Source organism: Phocoena phocoena, chromosome 18, assembly GCF_963924675.1.
Source record: "Phocoena phocoena chromosome 18, mPhoPho1.1, whole genome shotgun sequence".
Taxonomy (NCBI): Eukaryota; Metazoa; Chordata; class Mammalia; order Artiodactyla; family Phocoenidae; genus Phocoena; species Phocoena phocoena.
This window is the reverse complement of record NC_089236.1, coordinates 3,028,684-3,050,217: the sequence shown is the minus strand read 5'-3', so window position 1 is coordinate 3,050,217 and position 21,534 is coordinate 3,028,684. Positions and strand designations below refer to the sequence as shown.

General features: G+C 45.9%; 1 protein-coding gene across 1 annotated transcript in view; it reads left to right on the top strand.

The window, feature by feature from the left end:
* Nucleotides 1-1,508: 1,508 nt before the first annotated feature.
* The window catches only part of SPATA13 (spermatogenesis associated 13), a 71,563-nt gene continuing 51,537 nt past the window's right edge, over nt 1,509-21,534 (top strand). The window contains exon 1 of the mRNA XM_065896322.1: nt 1,509-2,810. Within this exon, the coding sequence (XP_065752394.1) occupies nt 1,647-2,810 (1,164 nt within the window). The 5' untranslated portion in view covers nt 1,509-1,646. The remainder of the gene's footprint in view (nt 2,811-21,534) is intronic.

The window sequence follows — 21,534 nt, the reverse complement described above, 5'->3', positions numbered from 1 at the left end:
GCCTTCACTGCTGTCGTGAGGGCTTCCGGGATCTGACTTAAGTCCGGGTTATGTCATAAGGCACTGAACTTGGAGTCATGCCTGCGTTCAAATCCCATCTCTGCCTCTGTCTTCGTTCATTAGTTTGAAGCAGTGAAGAAGCGCATAGGCTTTGGGGTGGGGGAGCCGCAGGACCCCCAGATGAACTACCTAACCTGCCCAAGCGTCCATTTGATTGTGTATGAAATGGAAATCATTCGGTTGACCTTGTAGGTTTGCATGACTACTCAGTGTCATGATGTTTTGAAAGCACTTAGTACAGGGGCCTGACATGTAAGCACTTCATAAATGGTGGCCTTTTCGGATTATGATCAGACTCCTTCCTTCCTTCCTTCCTTCCTCCCTCCCTCCCTCCCTCCCTCCCTTCCTTCGCTAATCGTTCATTGAGTGCAGGGGAGCATGCTAGCCCTTGAGGGCTGATGGGCAAAAGCCGAGGGAGCAGCATTTGCACCTGGGGGAGAGCACAGACACAGGTGTGCAGAGGGCTTCTGGGTCTGAGGGAGCAAGGTAGACGGTGCGGGTATTTGTTTAATTTGAATTTCTGTGTCTGAATTTCTAATGTTTCAGTATTATCCTCACCTCCACTCCCCAGCCAGTTACAGAGTCCTCTGACAGAGGCCCTTCTAATGCGGTTTCCTTCACAGAGCCTGACCTGAGGCCACCTCGGCGTGGTCCCTCCTGCTCTTGTGGCCCTGTGGCGCTTTGTAGCTCACTCAGCCTTCTACCAGCTGCATTAAATTTAACCTAGTTCAGCGTTTCCCCGTGACACATTTTGAAATAGTGTTGGGATTTGTGTGTGCGCGTGTGTGTGAGATAACTGAAGATGTCTTCTATTTCGAATAAAGAGAAGACATAGTCTTGAATGATGCCTTGGCTTTTTCATTCTAGAAGTTTTTCAAAAGTTTCCTGTAACGAGTTCCAGTGCATTTCAGGGTTTACCATCATATTGAATGCACAACCTATAATTATCTTTTTTTAATGAATGCATAATTTGCATTCTTCCCTCTCATTTAATGCGAAGTGAATTAGGAGAAAAAATGAACATTTTAACTTAATTTAAAATAGGTTTTATGTGATCGGCCCTGTCAGGGGGCAGGTCTGGTTTTCTGTTAGCAATTATTAAACAAAATAGATGAGCCCCCGTTGATAGAGGGAGGCTCTTCTGGGGGCAGACGGCTAACTCCCTGCTTTGTTTTCCGCTGCAGGCGGTGACCACGACCGCGGAGCCCGATGTGCACGGCAGGCGGGAAGGCCAGGCCGGCGGCCTCTGGGAGGAAGGCGTGCGCGAGGAGCCGGGGGACACGGAGGCGCGCGTGGGTCTGAACCGCGCTGCCCCGTGCCCGCGGGCTCCCGGCCCCCAGACCATGACCACGGCCCAGAACGGCCACGGGCGCGGAGCTGCGGTCCCCGGTCCCATCTCTGATCCCAAAGACCCCGGCATGGTGACCTACCCGGCGTGTCGCCGGGAGGCGCGGCTCAGCCCGGCCCGCCTCCTGCGCTTCTTCTCCGCCGGCGCGAACAGGACGCGCGCCGACCCCGAGCGGCCCCGGCCCGCCGGCCTCGTGGGCAGCTCCTCCACGTGGAACGCCCTGGCCTCCTTCCGGAAAATGGGGTCTTTCAAAAAACTGAAGACCTCGGTCCTCCAGGGAATTCAGAATCGGGAGGGATGGGACGCCGCCAAAGAGGGGGCCGAGGAACGCGACCTGGGCAAGGCGGTCCCCAACGGCGCGGCGGCCGGAGGCCCCGCGGGCAGGTGCCCCCCGGGGCCGGGCTTCGCGTCCGACGGCTCGGACCCCGAGGACCCCGACGACGGCTTCGCACGCGGCGCTCTCCGGTCCCGCAGCATCCGCCGCGCCTACGGCCTGGGGCGCATTCGCCTCCTGGACCCGGAGCCGCCCGCCCCGGAGCCCGCGGCACGCGAGGCCCCGGCGCGGGAGCCCGAGAGGAACGGCGTCTGCAGGCGGAGCAAGAGTACGGACAGCCTGACCTTCCTCAAGAAGAGCTCTTTCCGGAGGAAGTCGGCCTCGCACCTGGCCGAGCTGCGGCGCGCGCCCGAGAGCGGGGCCCCGCGGAGGACGCTGAGCGGCTCGTCCGCGGACTCCGACAGCTCCGGCGGGGCCCCCGCGAGGCCCAGGCGCTGCAGGAGCCCGCTGCGGGCCCCGGACCTGGCCCGGGTGCTGCGGCTCGTGGGTGACGGCGCGGCCGGCCGGCCGGGGGACCCCGGGGGCGCCCCGCCCGGGCCGCGGCCGCACAGCCGGCTGCACGACGACTACTCCCGCCGCGCGGTCGCCGGCCCCGAGCGCGGGCGAAGGGGCGACGAGCCCCAGGACCCCGGGCTGGCGGGTGCTGGGGGCTCGGCCAGTGACGCGGCTGCCGGAGGTGCCGTTCCTCGCGCCCCCGGCTCTTCCTCCAGGCCCCCGGCCCGGGAGGTGTCGGACAGAGGCTCCAAGGAACCGGGCCCTGGCGACCGGTCTCCCGTGGAGCCCGAGCCTCCTCTCGGCCCTCCGAGGCCCACCACGCCCAAGCCCCCCAGCCCTCGGAGCCCCGACGCAGCACCTGCCAAGTGTCCCAACAGCGTCAGCGCGCTGTCCCTGAGTTCAGTGGACAGCGAGGAAAGGGCAGAGGGGCCCGTCCAGAGGGAGCAAGGCCCCGGGTCCTTCCAGGATGCGGTGCAAACCGCCTGTGACCTGGGCAGTGAGAACACCGGCGCCGGCAGCCACCCGCAGCAGAGCCTCGGGGGGACGAACTCTCCAGAAGAAAAGACGGACGAGGTAAGGGCCGAGCGGGACATCCTTGGTGACCCGCCACTGCTTTATTTCCCGGGAGTTGAATTAGAAACGTGCAGTTTGATAGCTGTCAACGCCTGAGTGTTGATGGTTCAAAGGAATTTTTATGATGGTTATTGTACTTAGTTATTTTTTACTGGTAACTACATACTTTAATTTAAAAATAGCCTGTTTATCTAAAGTAGCATGTACTTATTTTTGAGTAGAACATAAGCGTCTCATGAATTGAGTTCACTAATAACTGTCAAGGCTCCGAGAGCAATGGTCTTTTCATATCCTGTCAAGAATCCGGGCAACCTTACTGTGTAATTTTCACTTTACGAATGCATTCGGTAATGTTCCCTTACGGAGCTGAGAGCCGAGGAGGCAGATGCGTGCATGTGTCCGTATTGCAAATTGTTCTCTCCGTAAGTTCCTAGACTATATCCCAGGTATAAGTTGGTGCTTGCAACGGTTCTTTCCCCCCGACCCCCGGATAGGACCTCAGTTTTGCCTTGCTGCCTGCAGATGAGGAATGATACAGCAGACCTGGAAGCCAAGGCAGCCTCTGGACTGATTTTAACCTTTGCTTTACAGGGAGTCTTAGAAGGTAGAGCCTACCACACATCACTTAGAGGAGATCTCAATCTGCCTCATGGGTCCCTGGGTAGCCAGAGAAGGGAGGCTGCCTCACCTTTTCTGGATCTGGGTTTGCATGGAGACCTGGGGCGGCCAGTCTGTCTTCCAGAGGTCTTGTATGTTGATGAACACTTGCTCATTTGCATATTTCCAAAGAAGTCCATGGAACAGTGGTAAGGACACGGGACTAGGTGTCAGCCGTGAGAAGGACTCCCGACTCTGCTCTGGTTTGTGTTACCGATCAAGGCCTGAGCCGGTCTGCGCTTCACCTCTCCCTGGATGATGAGATGAAGTGTAATTCCTTACACCAAGCACCCCGTCCTGCCATACTGATGGTTCAGGACACCCCCCTCCTCCTTCAAAAGAGGGATTTGCCTAGTTCTAGAGGGTTCTTTATGCTAAAGGTGGAGATTTTATTTTCTGCTTAACAAAATCAGTACAAAAAAAATCATTAAAATATTTTATTCCTGAGCACGTATTAACTAAACATATTCAAGAGTTAAGTTTCTAACTTAGTTACTTCCCAGGGTAACTTTTGACCATTATATACTTTTATATGCATATTTGCTGTTCTTAGTTTATATCATTTAGTTTCTACCCACAAGGGATCACCAAAGAGAGAAAGCAGAAGGACACAAGTTATTAAGAGTGCATGCATGTTGATAATTCTGCGGATTTTCTTGAAGATATTCATTACATTTTTAGGTTGCATTCATTTCCGCAAAATTCTCACGTAGCACAACAAGCTTCCTCTTGTGCTTTTAGAGTAAATGTCAGAAAGAGAAAATATAGTGATGATTTTGCCCAGTTTGCATTGTATATATTGGTAATAGTGTTACTTGCAGAGAAGTACTTGCAAAATATAATCTGAAACGTCCTCTTTTATTTTGACATTTAGAAACAAAGTGCAAACAAAACAAAACAAAAAGCACCTTGTGAAATGCAACAGTTCCAACCTTCATGGGTTAGAAGCAGTATTTATCAGTCTTACATAGCCTCCCATAAAACTAAATAACAGTCTTTACTATATTTTAATGTACACTGTTATTTTTCAATTTATTGAGGGTGTGGTTCCACCTATATATGTTTAAAGCTATTTTGAGCTGTGGTTATGGTTGAATTTTAAAAAGTTGAAACCTGTGTATATTATGATGTTATTTAAGATGCATATGAATCATGAAATTTTCAATAAGGGAGAATACTTTTTAAATTTAGAATCATTTATTTGTAACATACTACTCTGCAAGGGACAAAATCTTTGAAACACTGCACAGTTTAACAAGAATGGCCAAAAATAGCCTCCTTGGCGTTGTACTCCTGCCACCTAGTGGTAACCTTTGTTGTAACAACGATGATCTGGGGAACGAGACTGAAATTGTTACTTGGTTGTGAAATGCAGCTGAGCATTTATACCTGTTGCCCTGTAAAGGTACAGACACAGGCCCTAGTTCCTGGTGGTGCTGACATGTACCATAGATGAAGCTCTTTTAAGCGATGAGAATCCATTGTAACTCCTTTACAGGGAGCTTAAGTCTTCTTTGGGTAAATGTTTCTAGTTTGGTTGGGGTCCCAGCTCTGCCTTCCAAAAGATGCCAAACGTTAGGCAAAAGCCCTTGAACTTCTCAGAGGTGGAATGTGCGAGAGCTTTCTGTGCCTTGGAGGTTTGTAAGAACCAAGGAAACTGTGGCTGACGGTCCACACGGGCGGACGTTGTCTGCTGGTCACTATCCATTTGATGATCTTTCCATCCTCGATTGACCTGACTTCTTCAGACGGTGGCCAGTTAAGGTCAGTTTTTTCCAAAACTGGTTGTTAACACTCACCATGTTGCAGGCTTCTGGAGGACTGTGAGATTTATATGTTTATTCAGTAACACGTCTCATCAAATTGTGGAGTACCTCCCAGATGTAAGACACTCAGGTGTAGCTCTAAGGAATAGTGGGTGATGTCGAGGAAGATTATTGATTACCCAAGATGTATCTAAGTCATAGTAGAATATGAAGAATGGATTAAATTCCTCAAAAGAGGTAAATCCATAATGCTGCGGGATTTCACAGGAGTTGTGGTTCTTACCCCCGTATCAAATCAAGGAAAGCTTAATAGGGGTGATCACATCTGACTTGAAGAAGGTGAGATTTCTGCAGGTAGTTATGGAGAGGAAGGTGGGGCATTTCAGTGGTCAGATGTACAGCGATTTTATGTGATTTGAGAGAACAGGATGTAACGGTCTGGTGTTGTGGAACCATCCCAGTTAAGATGAAATTGTTAGGTTCAGATCATGGACTCTTGGATTCCAGATAGTCTGTACGTTACTTGACAAGCATTGAGGAATCAAGGATGTTTCTGAATAGAGAAGGGCCAGGCTCAAAACTGTGTGTTGGGGAAGTTAATTCACCATCAGTAAAGAAGAAAACTAGCAAGGTGACCGGAGGGAAAACTGTCAGGAACTTATTGCCACAGAGATCTTGGAGGTAACAAGGCTCTGAAACATGGGGGAGGGAATCCAGTATGTGAGGAAGGACAGAGTGAGTGAAACAACACATAATAAACAGAGCGTACCTTGTCATTCATTTATTACCTGCCTGGGTGTGCCAGACACGGAAAAGAAAGAGTTAAAAAGCAAATGGGGGCTTCCCTGGCGGCGCAGTGGTTGAGAGTCCGCCTGCCGATGCAGGGGACGCGGGTCCGTGCCCCGGTCCGGGAGGATCCCACATGCCGCGGAGCGGCTGGGCCCGTGAGCCATGGCCGCTGAACCTGCGCGTCCGGAACCTGTGCTCCGCAACGGGAGGGGCCACAACAGTGAGAGGCCCGCGTACCACAAAAAAAAAAAAAAAAAAAGCAAATGGCTCTTATTCTCATGGGCTCGAAGTCCAAGTGGTAGATTGGGATATATAAGGGTAATTGCGATAACTAACGTGTCAGGAGGAATGTACTAGGCGCCTTGGAGCAACACAGACAGGATTCTTAGCTCCGGGTGAAGAGGGCACGATATAGGGGGAAACACCGGAGTGGGGTTTTGAAGGAGATCAGGATGGGGATGCACCAGGTGGCAATGGAGGGAGAGCGGCAGGGCCTTCCAGTCCAGGTGGAAGCGTGGGGAGGGGGCAGGTGTGGGACACGGGGCAGGACTCAGCCAGGGGAGCGACCTGAGCTTCCTTTCCTCCGCTGTAAACTGGCAAGAGTGGCTGCCGGCTGCCGAGAGGCTGCCCAGGGTCTTCGGGAAGGTTAAGAGGGTGATGCACATGGAGTCCTTAGCTCCCAGCTTTGCTGTAGCGTGTCCACAGGAGGTGAGTCTGCTGTGCTCATTGCTGGACGGGGTGGCTGGGTGAGCGGGAGCGGTGAGATTGGAGAGGCCCGTCAGCACGGTTAGGAAGGCCCTCGCTGGGCCCCGCAGGGTGTGGACTTGACCTTGCAGGCTGTGGAAAACCAGGGGAGTGTGAGGCAGGGACCACAGAGTGCGGCCGGCTACACAGAGAGGCTGGGGATGGGACGACCCTGGGGACAGACGGAGCCCCTCGATAGTCTAGTCCAGCGGTGATGAGCGCTGAACTAAGGCCATGGAAATGGGGCAGGGGCTGATTCCAAAGTGATTTTGCAGTTTATGTTTTTAATTAGCATTGGAGTGTTTGGGGGGAAAGTCAAAGGTGACTGCCGACGGAGAGGATACTGTTGTGTTGGGACCCAGAATCAAGCCCCAAAGACACTGGACCAGCGCTGAACTTATGTCCTCACCCAGCCCTTGCGCTAACACGATGGCAGCTCAAGGGGACCCTTGCAGTTGGCTCCAGCACTCAAATGTTTGAGGGTCTTGTAGCTTTCTTCCTCAGGGACTTGTGCCCTCAAAATCGTCGGAAGCCCCCGCAGTATGCAGCCTTATGCAGTTGAGACGATTTGAGCGCTGGACTGGGAGACACTAGTTCTGCGGGGTGCACGGTGTCATTCCTGCGTGGGGCTTCGACCCGCCAAGGTCACCATCCCCGCCCCGGCCTGTCCGGCCTGGGCACCTGGGGACTTCATGTGCTCCGCCGGCCCCCGCCCCCGGACCGCTGCCCGCTTTTTGCTGCTGCCTCTGAAAAAGGAGGGGATTTCTGTGGCATCACCAGGTACACTGTCACTAAAATAAAGCCTCTCTCTAGCTTCTAGTACGGAATAATCACTCCAGTAGGTCAGGAGGAGCTAAATCAGGCCTATTTTCAGCGTGGATTAGGAACTCTGGAGCTTTACGATGCTCACAAGGGGTACTTCATACATAATGATGGTTCCGAGGTACTGTTTTTTCTGTAATTTCATCAGAGACACGGAAATATTGCATAATTTTGACTCTTTGCGGATTACTTAGACATTACTCTCCAGGTTACTTAAATAGGTACTTGGGAGATTTAAGCAGTTCTGCTGGAGGTGAGAATTATCCACAGCTGTTTCACAGAGCCTAGAAATTCCAGAAAGATGAGGTTGCCTACATAGAGGTAAATGTAGTGACCCTAGAAAACCTGCCCAAGATTTTTAGGAGCTTTATTGAGGTATAATTTGCATGGCAAAATTCACCAATTGTAGGCATACCTATATACCTGTGCAAGAGCCTAGTTTTTATAGAAATTACTGTAATAACCATTTGTAGTCAAGTATAAATGATATACTGTATCATATTTGCTATGAATTTTAAGCTTTCTAAAGTATATGAAATTCCTAAATGATACGAACCAGTATTGCAGTGTATTTGTCAAAGTTTTAGTATTTTTGCTTATTTGGTGCCTTGTTTTAATTTGTGGGTAACAAAGGTGGGTAACAAAGGCTTAATGAAGTTATGAAATGTAGAAAAGTAGTGTCCGTATTCTTTGTGGGAAATTTGAGCCTGATGATTAAGAAACTGATGGCAGTACATATGTTTTTCTCGTGTTCTGTTTTTCTCATCCTAAGCTTCCCTATGATAATCAAGAGGAAAGAGTGTCCGAGGTTGGGAATTACTTTCCCGCTGGCCCGGTGACACACATTCACTTTGATGTGTCTGCAACGACCGTCAGAGGAAGGCCGTAGGCATGAGTTGACAGGAGCACGTCAGCACAGTTTGTCACACGTCCCTGTATAAACCGAACGCTACTTCTGTTTCTCCCACCAGGGACAGTGTGAGGACACAAGGACCACGAGAATGCTCAATTCACTCAGGAGGAGCTCAGTGAGGCTGAGGGGAGGACTTCAGGGGGTCTCCCCCAGTTCAGGAATGGGGGGCGGGGGAGCCTCAGGATGGGTTGCCAGCCAGCGATGCCAGCATTTCCGAGCGGTGGGGAGGCTCTCCGGTGTAGAACAGTCGGGCTTTGTAGGAGCGTTGCCCGAGTTCAAGTCCTGGCTTTGCTGCTAACCAGCTGTACGTCCTTAACAAAAACACTTGACTTATTTAAGCCTCATTTCTTTAAAAATGGAGGTAATAATAGCTATCAGGAGTAAATGAAATAATGCATATAAGATACATACCACAGTGCCTGGAACGTAGTAGAATATTACTAACTTTAATAGCATTTTTATTAATCTTATAGTTTATCTTGTCATATTACAAACTATATTATTATATTACATATAATATTATATATAATTAAACAATATTATAAAAATTATATTAATTTTATAATTATATTATTACATTACACGTTATATATTATAATTAAAGTTATACTATTGGCTGTATTAGTAATCATTAATATTAACAATAAAGCATAAATATTAGCTTTTATCATATTCATTGTTGGTTAAAATTGCGGCCTTTGGTCAGACCCTTCAGTACAAAGCAGTTAAATTCTGCAAATTACTTCCCATCTTGTAGCCTGAGTTTCTCACAGTTTGGAATCGGACCACCCAGGTTGCAAGGTGAAGGCACAGGTCCTGAGCCCCACCTGGGGCTGCTGAATCAGAAGCAGTAATCTGGACCTTTAACACTATACCCAGGGAAATATCTCAGGCACTGAAGCTTGAGACCTGCTGTCCAGGCTGAGGCTCCTCTAGGTACTGATATCCTGTATGTTAGGTTTGGGCATTTCTCTTCCACATCTACCCCCCGCTGACGCTTGGTTTAGGAAAGAGAGGCATTAACCCCTGAAAGAGTTAAACATGACTTGTAGTCCTGGTTTTCTCATTGGACTCTATTAACCGGATACGAATCTCTATAGAGTACAAACAGCAGTTCCCCAGGGATGAAATTAAAACCTTTCAAGCAAGAAGTAAATGGTGGAATAAAGAATTTGGTCTAAAATATGTTGATCAGAAATTGCTACACCCTCTGCTGGGGACTGGAGTTTTACCACCTCCCTTTGGAACTTTAAAAATGTCATTGGCTCTTACAACTAAAAGTATCAACAGCAACCACTCCTGTTTATCGGATGGTTTTTCAGTGAATAAAGATTCTTCTCAGCCACCCTGTCAAGGAGGTCAACATTTTTGGATTTGGGTTTTTGTTTTTAAACAATGAATAAACTGAGGCCTGGAGAGGTTACAGGCCCCTCCCAAGCCCCACAGGGGCTGGTTTTTTTGTTTTTTTTGCGGTACGCGGGCCTCTCACTGCTGTGGCCTCTCCCGCTGCGGAGCACAGGCTCCAGACGCGCAGGCTCAGCGGCCATGGCTAACGGGCCCAGCCGCTCCGCGGCACGTGGGATCTTCGCGGACCGGGGCACGAACCCGCGTCCCCTGCATCGGCAGGCGGACTCTCAACCACTGCGCCACCAGGGAAGCCCCATCTGTAATTCTTTTACTGCAGGTTTTGAACTAAACATCCGCGAGATCTTTTGCAGCATCACGCGTTCAGTTCTCACGGAGCACCTTGGTGTCGCCTCGTGGTCTTCCTTCCCTCCAGGGTGGTCCCTGTTCCCACAGCCCCAGGAGCTCTACCCAGAGCGCTCCTGGGGAACAGCAGATCTAATCAGGCTCGGGGTTTGCTTGACTCCTCAGGTTCATGGGCTGGATGCTTTCAAGTGTAAAGGAGGGGGTGACAGAGTGTATCTGACGTCAGTGAGTGTTGCCGAGAGGAACAGCGGGTCCCCACGAAGCCCTCCCTCCTCTGACTTCCCTCTGGAGTGCTTTTCCCACCCTCCTGTCACCACGCCCTCGTCATCCACTGCCTCCTGTCATTGCGTCCCGGGCCCTTTTCTCCTCCCAATGCAGTGATGCTTCCCGCTGAGCCTAAAATATGGAAGAGAGACGTTTGGAAAGGCCTAAATCTTTCCTTTTACGCTCTGTTGCCAGCAGAGAAAACTTGTTGGTTAGAAAAGACACATTACCTTGTCCCTCACGTGTCTGGTACCAAATAGGAGACTTTATTTTATTTTTATTTTTATCTTATCTATTTATTTTTGGCTGCATTGGGTCTTCGTTGCTGCACGTGGACTTTCTCTAGTTGCGGCGAGCGGGGGCTACTCTTCGTTGCGGTGCGCGGGCTTCTCATTGTGGTGGCTTCTCATTGCGGAGCACAGGCTCTAGGTGTGTGGGCTTCAGTAGTTGTGGCGCGTGGGCTCAGTAGTTGTGGCTCGCGGGCTCTAGAGCACAGGCTCGGTAATTGTGGTGCATGGGCTTAGTTGCTCCGTGGCACGTGTGATCTTCCTGGACCAGGGCTCGAATCTGTGTCTGCTACATTGGCAGGCGGATTGTTAACCACTGTGCCACCAGGGAAGTCCCAAATAGGAGACTTTAAAACAGGATTGTTGACAATGGGGGAAAGAAAATTGAAGTCAGCTTGTTTCCAGGGTACATGGAATTCGAATCAGTTATGAAAGAGACAGGAATGGGATGGTTGATTTCCTGATCTAAGATATTGTTATAGGTTTTGAGATATTTAGTTATCCTCAAGTGATAACTTAAGTTCATTTTTATAAAATCACGTATAAATGTAGGGTGAGGACAGCTTCCTTGCCACCCAGAACTGCTCACTTATTTGCTCCTTTGTCCACCAGTCACCCATTCGTCCCTTGACCCATTCATGAAGCTTTTTAAACTGCCAGTTTCCCAGGCTGCAGACTCTGGGGATGTCACAATGGTACTGGATAATTTGGAAAGAATGTAAGTAGCTGCTGTCATGTGACAGCCAGATAAATAAATCAAGGCTATAAAAATATCGCAGTGGTTTTAACAGAGGCACAGGAAAGAGAGCTCAGAGCCCAGGGGAATTTATGAAGTTTTCCTGCAGGAGGTGATATTTCAGCTGAATGCTGAAGGATAAAATTTCCAGATTGACAGGGTCAAAAAGGTATCGTAGCGGGAGCACCCTTTCCCTCATTTCCAATTGCCTCAAGTGGTGTGGCTGGTGAATAATTGCGTGTGAAGACGGAGCTGGAAAGGCACATTGGATGAGGTTTTGAATGACCCCGGGTTTGTTCTGGGGTGACAGCCAGCCGCGATCTGATGTGTGTTTTAGTGGTAGGATGGAGAATGGGTTGGAGACAAGGAAGCGTTAGGAGAGACTGTTCCATGGGACATGATGGACTAGATTCCTCCTGAGATTAACTGTAGCTGTGGTTGGGGAGGGAGAGGGAAGCGTTGAGGGGCGCCCAGCGTGGGACGACTGGGTACCTGGGATCTCCTCAGCTAGGACACGGAGGCAGTCATGATTGTGAAGATGCTATTCTGCACTCTACTCCAGTGGCCCTTAGTTTCCTTGATTCTAAAGACATTCTGGGCTGTTGATTTGGATATTTGTGCTGCCAGCCGTGGCTTGAAATGCGTTGATGCTGGGGACACAGACATCACCCTTCATTGTCCTCCACAGAGAGTAAGCTGGGCCCTGCTTCCCCTTCTCCTTTCCCCCTCACAGATACCAAAATCCACGAACGCTCAAATCCGTTACATGCAATGGTGTATTATTTGCATATAACCTACTCACTTTCTCCCATATACTTTAAGTCATCTCTAGATAGCTTTTATTTTTTGGCCATGCCATGCGGCAAGCGGGATCTTAGTTCCCCGACCAGGGATCAAAGCCATGCCCCCTGCAGTGAAAGCTCAGAGTCTTAACCACTGGACCACCAGGGAGGTCCCTTTCCCCCTCCTCCTGATTCCTCTCTCTCTCTGTACAAAGGAAGTCAAACAGCGTTAACAAAGTCTCATGTTTAAAAAGGTTTAGACCCAGCAAGGATCTCATTCAGATTTGACGGAGAAATTAAAACCTTTACAGACAAGCAAAAGCTAAGAGAATTCAGTACCACCAAACCAGCTTTACAACAAATGCTAAAGGAACTTCTCTAGGCAGGATACACAAGAGAAGGAAAAAACCTGCAATAACAAATGCAAAACAATTAAGAAAATGGTAATAGGAACATACATATCAATAATTACCTTAAATGTAAGTGGATTAAATGCTCTAACCAAAAGACATAGACTGACTGAACGGATACAAAAACAAGACCTGTATATATGCTATCTACAAGTGACCCACTTCAGACCTAGGGACACATACAGACTGAAAGTGAGGGGATGGAAAAAGATATTCCATGTAAATGGCAATCAAAAGAAAGCTGGAATAGCAATTCTCATATCACACAAAATGACTTTAAAATAAAGACTATTACAAGAGACAAAGAAGGACACTACATAATGATCAAGGGATCAATCCAAGAAGAAGATATAACAATTGTAAATATTTATGAACCCAACATAGGAGCACCTCATTACATAAGGCAAATGCTAACAGCCATAAAAGGGGAAATTGACAGTAACACAGTCATAGTAGGGGACTTTAACACCCCTGTTTCACCAATGGACAGATCATCCAAAATGAAAATAAATACGGAAACACAAGCTTTAAATGATACATTAAACAAGATGGACTTAATTGATATTTATAGGACATTCCGTCCAAAAACAGCAGATTACTTCTCAAGTGCTCATGGAACATTCTCCAAGATAGATCATATTTTAGTTCACAAATCAAGCCTTGGTAAATTTAAGAAAATTGAAATTGTGTCAAGTATCTTTTCTGACCACAACGCTATGAGACTAGATATCAATTACAGGAAAAAATCTGTAAAACATGCAAACACATGGAGGCTAAACAATACACTACTAAATAACCAAGAGATCAGTGAAGATATCAGAGAGGAAATCAAAAAATACCTAGAAACAAATGACGATGAAAACACGATGACCCAAAACCTATGGGATGCAGTAAAAGCAGTTCTAAGAGGGAATTTTATAGCAATACAATCCTACCTCAATAAACAAGAAAAATCTCAAACAACCTAACCTTACACCTAAAGCAATTAGAGAAAGAAGAACAAACAAAACCCAAAGTTATTATAAGGAAAGAAATCATAAAGATCAGAGCAGAAATAAATGAAATAGAAACAAAACAATAGCAAACATCAATAAAACTAAAAGCTGGCTCTTCGAGAAGAAAAATAAAATTGAGAAACCTTTAGCCAGACTCATCAAGAAAAAGAGGGAGAGGACTCAAATCAATAAAATTAGAAATGAAAAAGGAGAAGTTACAACAGACACCGCAGAAATACAAAGCATCCTAAGAGACTACTATAAGCAACTCTAATGGACAATAAAATGGACAACCTGGAAGAAATGGACAAACTCTTAGAAAGGTATAACCTTCCAAGACTCAACCAGGAAGAAATATAAATATATAAACAGACCAATCACAAGTAATGAAATTGAAACTGTGATTAAAAATCTTCCAACAAACAAAAGTCCAGGACCAGATGGCTTCATAGGCGAATTCTGTCAAACATTTAGAGAAGAGCTAACACTTTTCCTTCTGAAACTCTTCCAAAATATAGCAGAGGGAGGAACACTCCCAAACTCATTCTACGAGGCCACCAACACCCTGATACCAAAACCAGACAAAGATACTACAAAAAAAGAAAATTACAGACCAATATTACTGATGAATATAGATGCAAAAATCCTCAACAAAATACTAGCAAACAGAATCCAACAGCACATTAAAAGGATCATACACCAAGATCAAGTGGGATTTATCCCAGGGATGCAAGGATTCTTCAATATACACAAATCCATCAATGTGGTATACCATATTAACACATTGAAGAATAAAAACCATATGATCATCTCAATAGATGCAGAAAAAGCTTTTGCAAAATTCGACACCCATTTATGATAAAAACTCTCCAGAAAGTGGGCATAGAGGGAACCTACCTCAACATAATAGAGGCCATATGCGACAAACCCACAGCAAACATCATTCTCAGTGGTGAAAAACTGAAAGCATTTCCTCTAAGATCAGGAACAAGACAAGGTTGTCCACTCTCACCACTATTATTCAACATAGTTCTGGAAGTCCTAGCCATGGCAATCAGAGAAGAAAAAGAAACCAAAGGAATACAAATTGGAAAAGAAGAAGTGAAACTGTCACTGTTTGCAGATGACATGATACTATACATAGAGAATCCTAAAGATGCCACCAGAAAACTACTAGAGCTAATCAATGAATCTGGTAAAGTTGCAGGATACAAAATTAATGCACAGAAATCTCTTGCATTCCTATACACTAATGAAAAATCTGAAAGAGAAATTAAGGAAACACTCCCATTTACCATTGCAACAAAAAGAATAAAATACCTAGGAATAAACCTACCTAGGTAGACAAAAGACCTGTATGCAGAAAAGTAAGAGACACTGATGAAAGAAATTAAAGATGATACCGACAAATGGAGAGATATACCATGTTCTTGGATTGGAAGAATCAACATTGTGAAAATGACTATACTACCCAAAGCAATCTACAGATTCAGTGCAATCCCTATCATATCAGCAATGGCATTTTTTACAGAACTAGAACAAAAAAATCTTAAAATTTGTATGGAGACATGAAAGATTCTGAATAGCCAAAGCAGTCTTAAAGGAAAAAAATGGAGCTGGAGGAATGAGACTCCCTGACTTCAGACTATACTACAAAGCTACAGTAATCAAGACAATATGGTACTGGCCCAAAAACAAATATAGATCAATGGAACAGGATAGAAAGCCCAGAGATAAACCCATGCACATATGGTCACCTTATCTTTGATAAAGGAGGCAAAGATATACAATGGAGAAAAGACAGTCTATTCAATAAGTGGTGCTGGGAAAACTGGACAGCTACATGTAAAAGAATGAAATTAGAACATTCCCTAACACCATACACAAAAATAAACTCAAAATGGATTAGAGACCTAAATGTAAGAGCAGACCCTATAAAACTCTTAGAGGAAAACATAGGAAGAACACTCTTTGACATAAATCACAGCAAGTTCTTTTTTGATCCACCTCCTAGAGGAATGGAAATAAAAATAAACAAATGGGACTTAATTAAACTTAAAAGTTTTTGCAAAGCAAAGGAAACTACAAATAAGACGAAAAGACAACCCTCAGAATGTGAGAAAATATTTGCAAATGAATCAAGGGACAAAGGATTCATCTCCAAAATATATAAACAGCTCATGCAGCTCAATATTAAAAAAACAAACAGCCCAATCCAAAAATGGGCAGAAGACCTAAATAGACATTTCTCCAAAGAAGACATACAGATGGTCAAGAAGCATATGAAAAGCTGCTCAACATCACTAATTATTAGAGAAATGCAAACCAAAACTACAATGAGGTATCACCTCACACCAGTTGCAATGGCCATCATCAGAAAATCTACAAACAACAAATGCTGGAGAGGGTGTGGAGAAAAGGGAACCGTCTTGCACTGTTGGTGGGAATGTAAATTGATACAGCCACTATGTAGAACAGTATGGAGGTTCCTTAAGTAAGTAAAAACAGAATTACCATATGACCCAGCAATCCCACTTACTGGGCACATATGCTGAGAAAACCATAATTCAAAAGACACATGCATCCCAATGTTCATTGCATCACTATTTACAATAGCCAGGTCATGGAAGCAACCTAAATGCCCATTGACAGATGAATGGATAAAGAAGATGTGATACAAATATACAATGGAATATTACTCAGCCATAAAAAGGAATGGAATTGGGTCATTTGTAGACACGTGGATGGATGTAGAGACTGTCATACAGAGTGAAGTAAGTCAGAAAGAGAAAAACAAATACCGTATATTAACGCATATTTGTGGAACCTAGAAAAATGGTACAGATGAACCGGTTTGCAGGGCAGAAATAGAGACACAGATGTAGAGAACAAACGTATGGACCCCAAGGCGGGAAAGTGGTGGGTGGTGGTGTGATGAATTGGGAGATTGGGATTGACATGTAGACACTAATATGTATATAATGGATAACTAATAAGAACCTGCTGTATAAAAAGAGTAGAAGTTTGAAAAAAAAAAAGATGTGGCATGTATATACAATAGAATATTACTCAGCCATAAAAATAAATGAAATTGAGTTATTTGTAGTGAGGTGGATGGGCCTAGAGACTATCATACAGAATGAAGTAAGTCAGAAAGAGAAAAACAAATACCGTATGCTAACACATATACATGGAATCTAAAAAAAAATGTTCTGAAGAACCTAGGGGTAGGACAGAAGTAAAGATGAAGACGCAGAGAATGGACTTGAGGACATGGGGAGGGGGAAGGGTAAGCTGGGGCAAAGTGAGAGAGTGGCATGGACATATATACACTACCAAATGTAAAATAGATAGCTAGTGGGAAGCAGCCACATAGCACAGGGAGATCAGCTCAGTGCTTTGTGACCACCTAGAGGGGTGGGATAGGGAGGGTGGGAGGGAGGCACAAGAGGGAGGAGATATGTATATGTATAGCTGATTCACTTTGTTATACAGGAGCAAATAACACACCATTGTAAAGCAATTCTACTCCAATAAAGATGTTTTAAAAAAAAAGGTTTAGAAAAACAGTGGGCTTCTGACATTCAGCTCTAAAACATGGTTCTTGAATTTGGAATATTCAGTTATCCTCAACCATGAAACAATTTCTAAAGAGGAAAGCAAGTTCATTTTTATAAAATCATGCTTTTTATTAATTGAAAGCAAAGTTTGAGTAGACCTCTCTATACTTCATCATGTGTTTCAGATAAAATACATTTTAATGTGGAGTCATTATGTGCATTTATTTCATATGATGGTTTTAAACTGTCTCTTCACTTTTCATGAGTCCACACGTAAAAAACAACAACCTACAATTCTATCATTTCTCTACCTGGATGTCAAACTAGCGCTGTGCTGCTGTTGATTTTGAGATGGTAGGATGGTGGGGTTTTAGTTAAGCCCAGAAATGGAATTCCTGTGAATGATTTATTACAAAGGCAGGGGAGGGGGGACTTCCAGAGCCCAGATTTTTCATAGTTACTATTAAGGGTTTTTTAATGCTCGGAGAACTGGGCAATCAGTAGTAAATTAAGTGTCCGCATGCGCGTTAATATTTGCTTTTTTTTTTTTTTTTTTTTTTTGCGGTACGCAGGCCTCTCACTGCTGGGGCCCCTCCCGTTGCGGAGCACAGGCTCCGGACCCGCAGGCTCAGCGGCCGTGGCTCACGGGCGCAGCCGCTCCGCGGCATGTGGGATCTTCCCGGTCCGGGGAACGAACCTGCGTCCCCTGCATCGGCAGGCAGACTTTCAACCACTGCGCCACCAGGGAAGCCCAATATTTTCATTTTTAATGAATTACCTATTCTGCCTGTCAAACAAGTTACAAAGGCCATAGGCTCACAAACTCATTTCCGCACATTTTATCATCAATTTTCCACATGTTAGGACAACTGAAGTATCTATTACCACCACTGTGCTCTCCAGGGAGACGAGAAGCATTAATTGCTTATGTATTTTAAATAAGTGGCCTGAATCCAAGAGACAAGGCCACTGCTTTCCAGATTACAATAGTTTCTCTCTTTTTTTTTTTTCGAATTTTTAAAAGCTACATCAAAATTACTGATGCACATATAATCCGATTCCATAAAAATCAGAACAGCTTTCGGCTGGCCATTTGCGTTTTATTTGCTGTTGGAATTCTAACAACCACTAAAGATTCTTACAGCTTAGAACCTGGCATCTGAAATGACAGCTGCAGCACAGGGGTACGAATGTAGAACGTAACCCAGCGTTCATAGCTGCTTTGCCTGTAGAAAAGCTGTGGAAGGAATAACCCAGTAAAGTACGTTCTACTCTCCCATCTGTTTCTTGCTCGGGCCCATCCAGAGCCAGGCGGAGTCCAAACCTGGGGCCTGAGAAGGGGAGAGATGGGTTGATGATGATGCCTGTCTCCTCCCAAGACGGCCCTGAACCGGAGAAGCCAGTGGCAGGTGGAGCTGAGCCATTGAACAGTCATGGTTTTAGGGGGTCGTTCGCTAAGCGGAGGGTGTTTGGCCGCTTAACTTATTTCGGAACCAAGTCAGCGGCTGCCCCTCCCCGCTCCTCCTTTCTTGGGCATTTTCGCTCTTACAGAAGTCCCTCTTCAACGCTGATTGTTCCTTAACTCACCCAAATGATGTCAGAAAAGATCCACGACCCCCTGAAAGAGTTCGGGGTTTGGGTTAGGAAGCCTGTGTGGTAGGAGGTGTGTCCAGTGCGACTCACCTTCTGTCGGGATGATCCCCAACTGCTGCCGCTAAGGACAGTAAGAGAAAAGGCAGCTGTGGAGAGAGGAAGGCTATTGCACTGCTTGTTCTAAAGACTAAGGACCAGAAACCTAGTAGGATTCCGTACTTGAAACAAAACCGATTCTATTTGAGGTCCAGGTATGGTGGGTGAAGGGGAAGTTTTGGGCTCGGAGGAGAAGAGAGCAGGAAGCGAGCAGAGAAGCCAGTGGAGGTGAGAGGCTGCGGGGGCGGCGGGGATGGAGGGGGCAGCGGATGCGCTGTGCTCGCTGCCGGCAGGGGAAGGGGTCACAGGGCAGGGTGGAACGCACGCGGAGGGATGTGGGCGTGATGGAGCAGCGTCACGCCGTCTAGTGTTTTGGGAAGTTGCCGCAAAGGGTTTTCACCATAAACCATAAAACGCACTGGCATTTTTCTTCCCTGCAGCTGCAAAGGGAGGGCTCGTGTCTGCGGGCCTTGCAGAGATGACATCAAATGAGGTGCCCGAACTCTCTCCCTTCAGCCCATCGCCTGCTCTGTCACTGGCTTCTCAGCTCCAAAATGGGGGGCATAATGTCCTCCTGACTGATCTGAACATACAACTCTAGGTAGATGTGGAAGCAAGTTGATGACAATTTCAGATTTGTAGGTACAAATCTCTAGTTAAAAGATAAATAAGCCCCAGGGGTGGACACAGTGGTGACACTTGTCAACCCTGCTGTTCAGTAAATTTGAAAGTTGCTAAGAGACTAGACCCTAAAAGGTCAAAGGGGAAGAGAAAGCTCTTTTTCCTTCTTTTTTTGTATCTGTATGAGATGACAGACATTAACCAAACTTGCTGTGGTGGTCATTTCACAATACATGTGAGTCACATCGTTGTTTCACACCGTGAACTTAAACGGTGCTGTATGTCAAGTCTATCTCAGTAACACAGGGAGAAAAATAATTTTTATGTAAATGTAAGATATTATCCCTTTGGTCTTAAAAGTAACCAAAAAAGGGAAAAAATTGTATTAGGGCTCAAACTTTTCTCTTTCTAAATGTGTAAATGTGTCCTTGTTCTTGGCTTCAGTGTCTCAAACTATGGTAGTTGATCTGGGATCTTACGCGTTCCCTCCTCACTTAAATTCCTGGGACACGTGCCGACCACACACCCCATTCCCGGGACTCTGCCGAGCCGAAGGTAACGGGCCTGCACAGGTGCTCTTTTATTATGACACATTCATGTTCGCTGAAGGGAAATAAGGTAATGATGTGCAGCTCTGAACGGTGAGCTGCTACTATTCTGATTTTATAATAAGTAAGGTCTAAAGTGTCATTTTCTGGAGTTGGAGCCCACCACTGGCCCCACAGTCCACTCTGAAGTGATATTATGTGAACTAGGAGTTTGTTTTTTTTTATTGGAGTATACTTGATTTACAGTGTTGTGTTAGCTTCTGTTGTACAGCAAAGTGACTCAGTTATATATATATATATATATATTTACATTTTTAAAATATTCTTTTCCATTATGGTGTATCACACGATATTGAATAGAGTTCCCTGTGCCCCACAGTAGGACCTTGTCGTTTATCCATTCTATGTGTAATAGTTTGCATCTGCTGACCCCAAACTCCCAGTCCATCCCTCCCCCAAACCCCTCCACCTTGGCAACCACAAGTCTGTTCTCTATGTCCATGATTCTGTTTCATAGATAGGTTCATTGGTGTCCTATTTTAGATTCCACATATAAGTGATATCATATGGTATTTTCTTTCTCTTTCTGATTTCACTTAGTATGATAATCTCTGGGTTCATCCACGTTGCTGCAGATGGCATTATTTCATTCTTTTTTATGGCTGAGTAGTATGCCATTGTATATAGGTACCACATCTTTTTTTTTTTTTTTTTTTTTTTTTTTTTTTTTTTGCGGTACGCGGGCCTCTCACTGTTGTGGCCTCTCCCGTTGCGGAGCACAGGCTCCGGACGCGCAGGCTCAGCGGCCATGGCTCACGGGCCCAGCCACTCCGCGGCATGTGGGATCCTCCCGGACCGGGACACGAACCCGCGTCCCCCGCATCGGCAGGCGGACTCTCAACCACTGTGCCACCAGGGAAGCCCCCACATCTTCTTTATCCATTCATTTGTTGATGGACGTAGATTGCTTCCATGTCTTGGCTAGTGTGAATAGTGCTGCTATGAACATAGGGGTGCAGGTGTCTTTTTGAATTATAGTTGTCTGGATACATACCCAGGAGTGGGATTGCTGGATCATATATGATAAATCTATTTTTAGTTGTCTGAGGAACCTCCATACTGTTCTCCATAGTGGCTTCACCAACTTACATTCCCACCAACAGTGTAGCGGGGTTCCCTTTTCCCCACACCCTCTCCAGCAGTTTAAACTAGGAGGTTTTAACTTATGTTCATCCAAGGACTACATCAGTGGAAATCAGGAAGTGGGGATTTTATTATTTTCACACTAGAAGATAGCATTTCCTTCTATTATGAATGTAGGCATCAAACCAGAGCAATTTTAGCAACACCTGTGATATAATCGCCATGGAAATCACAGACCTTTTTCACATCTTATGACAGTTTTTGCTGATATTCTTAAAATTTCTTGTA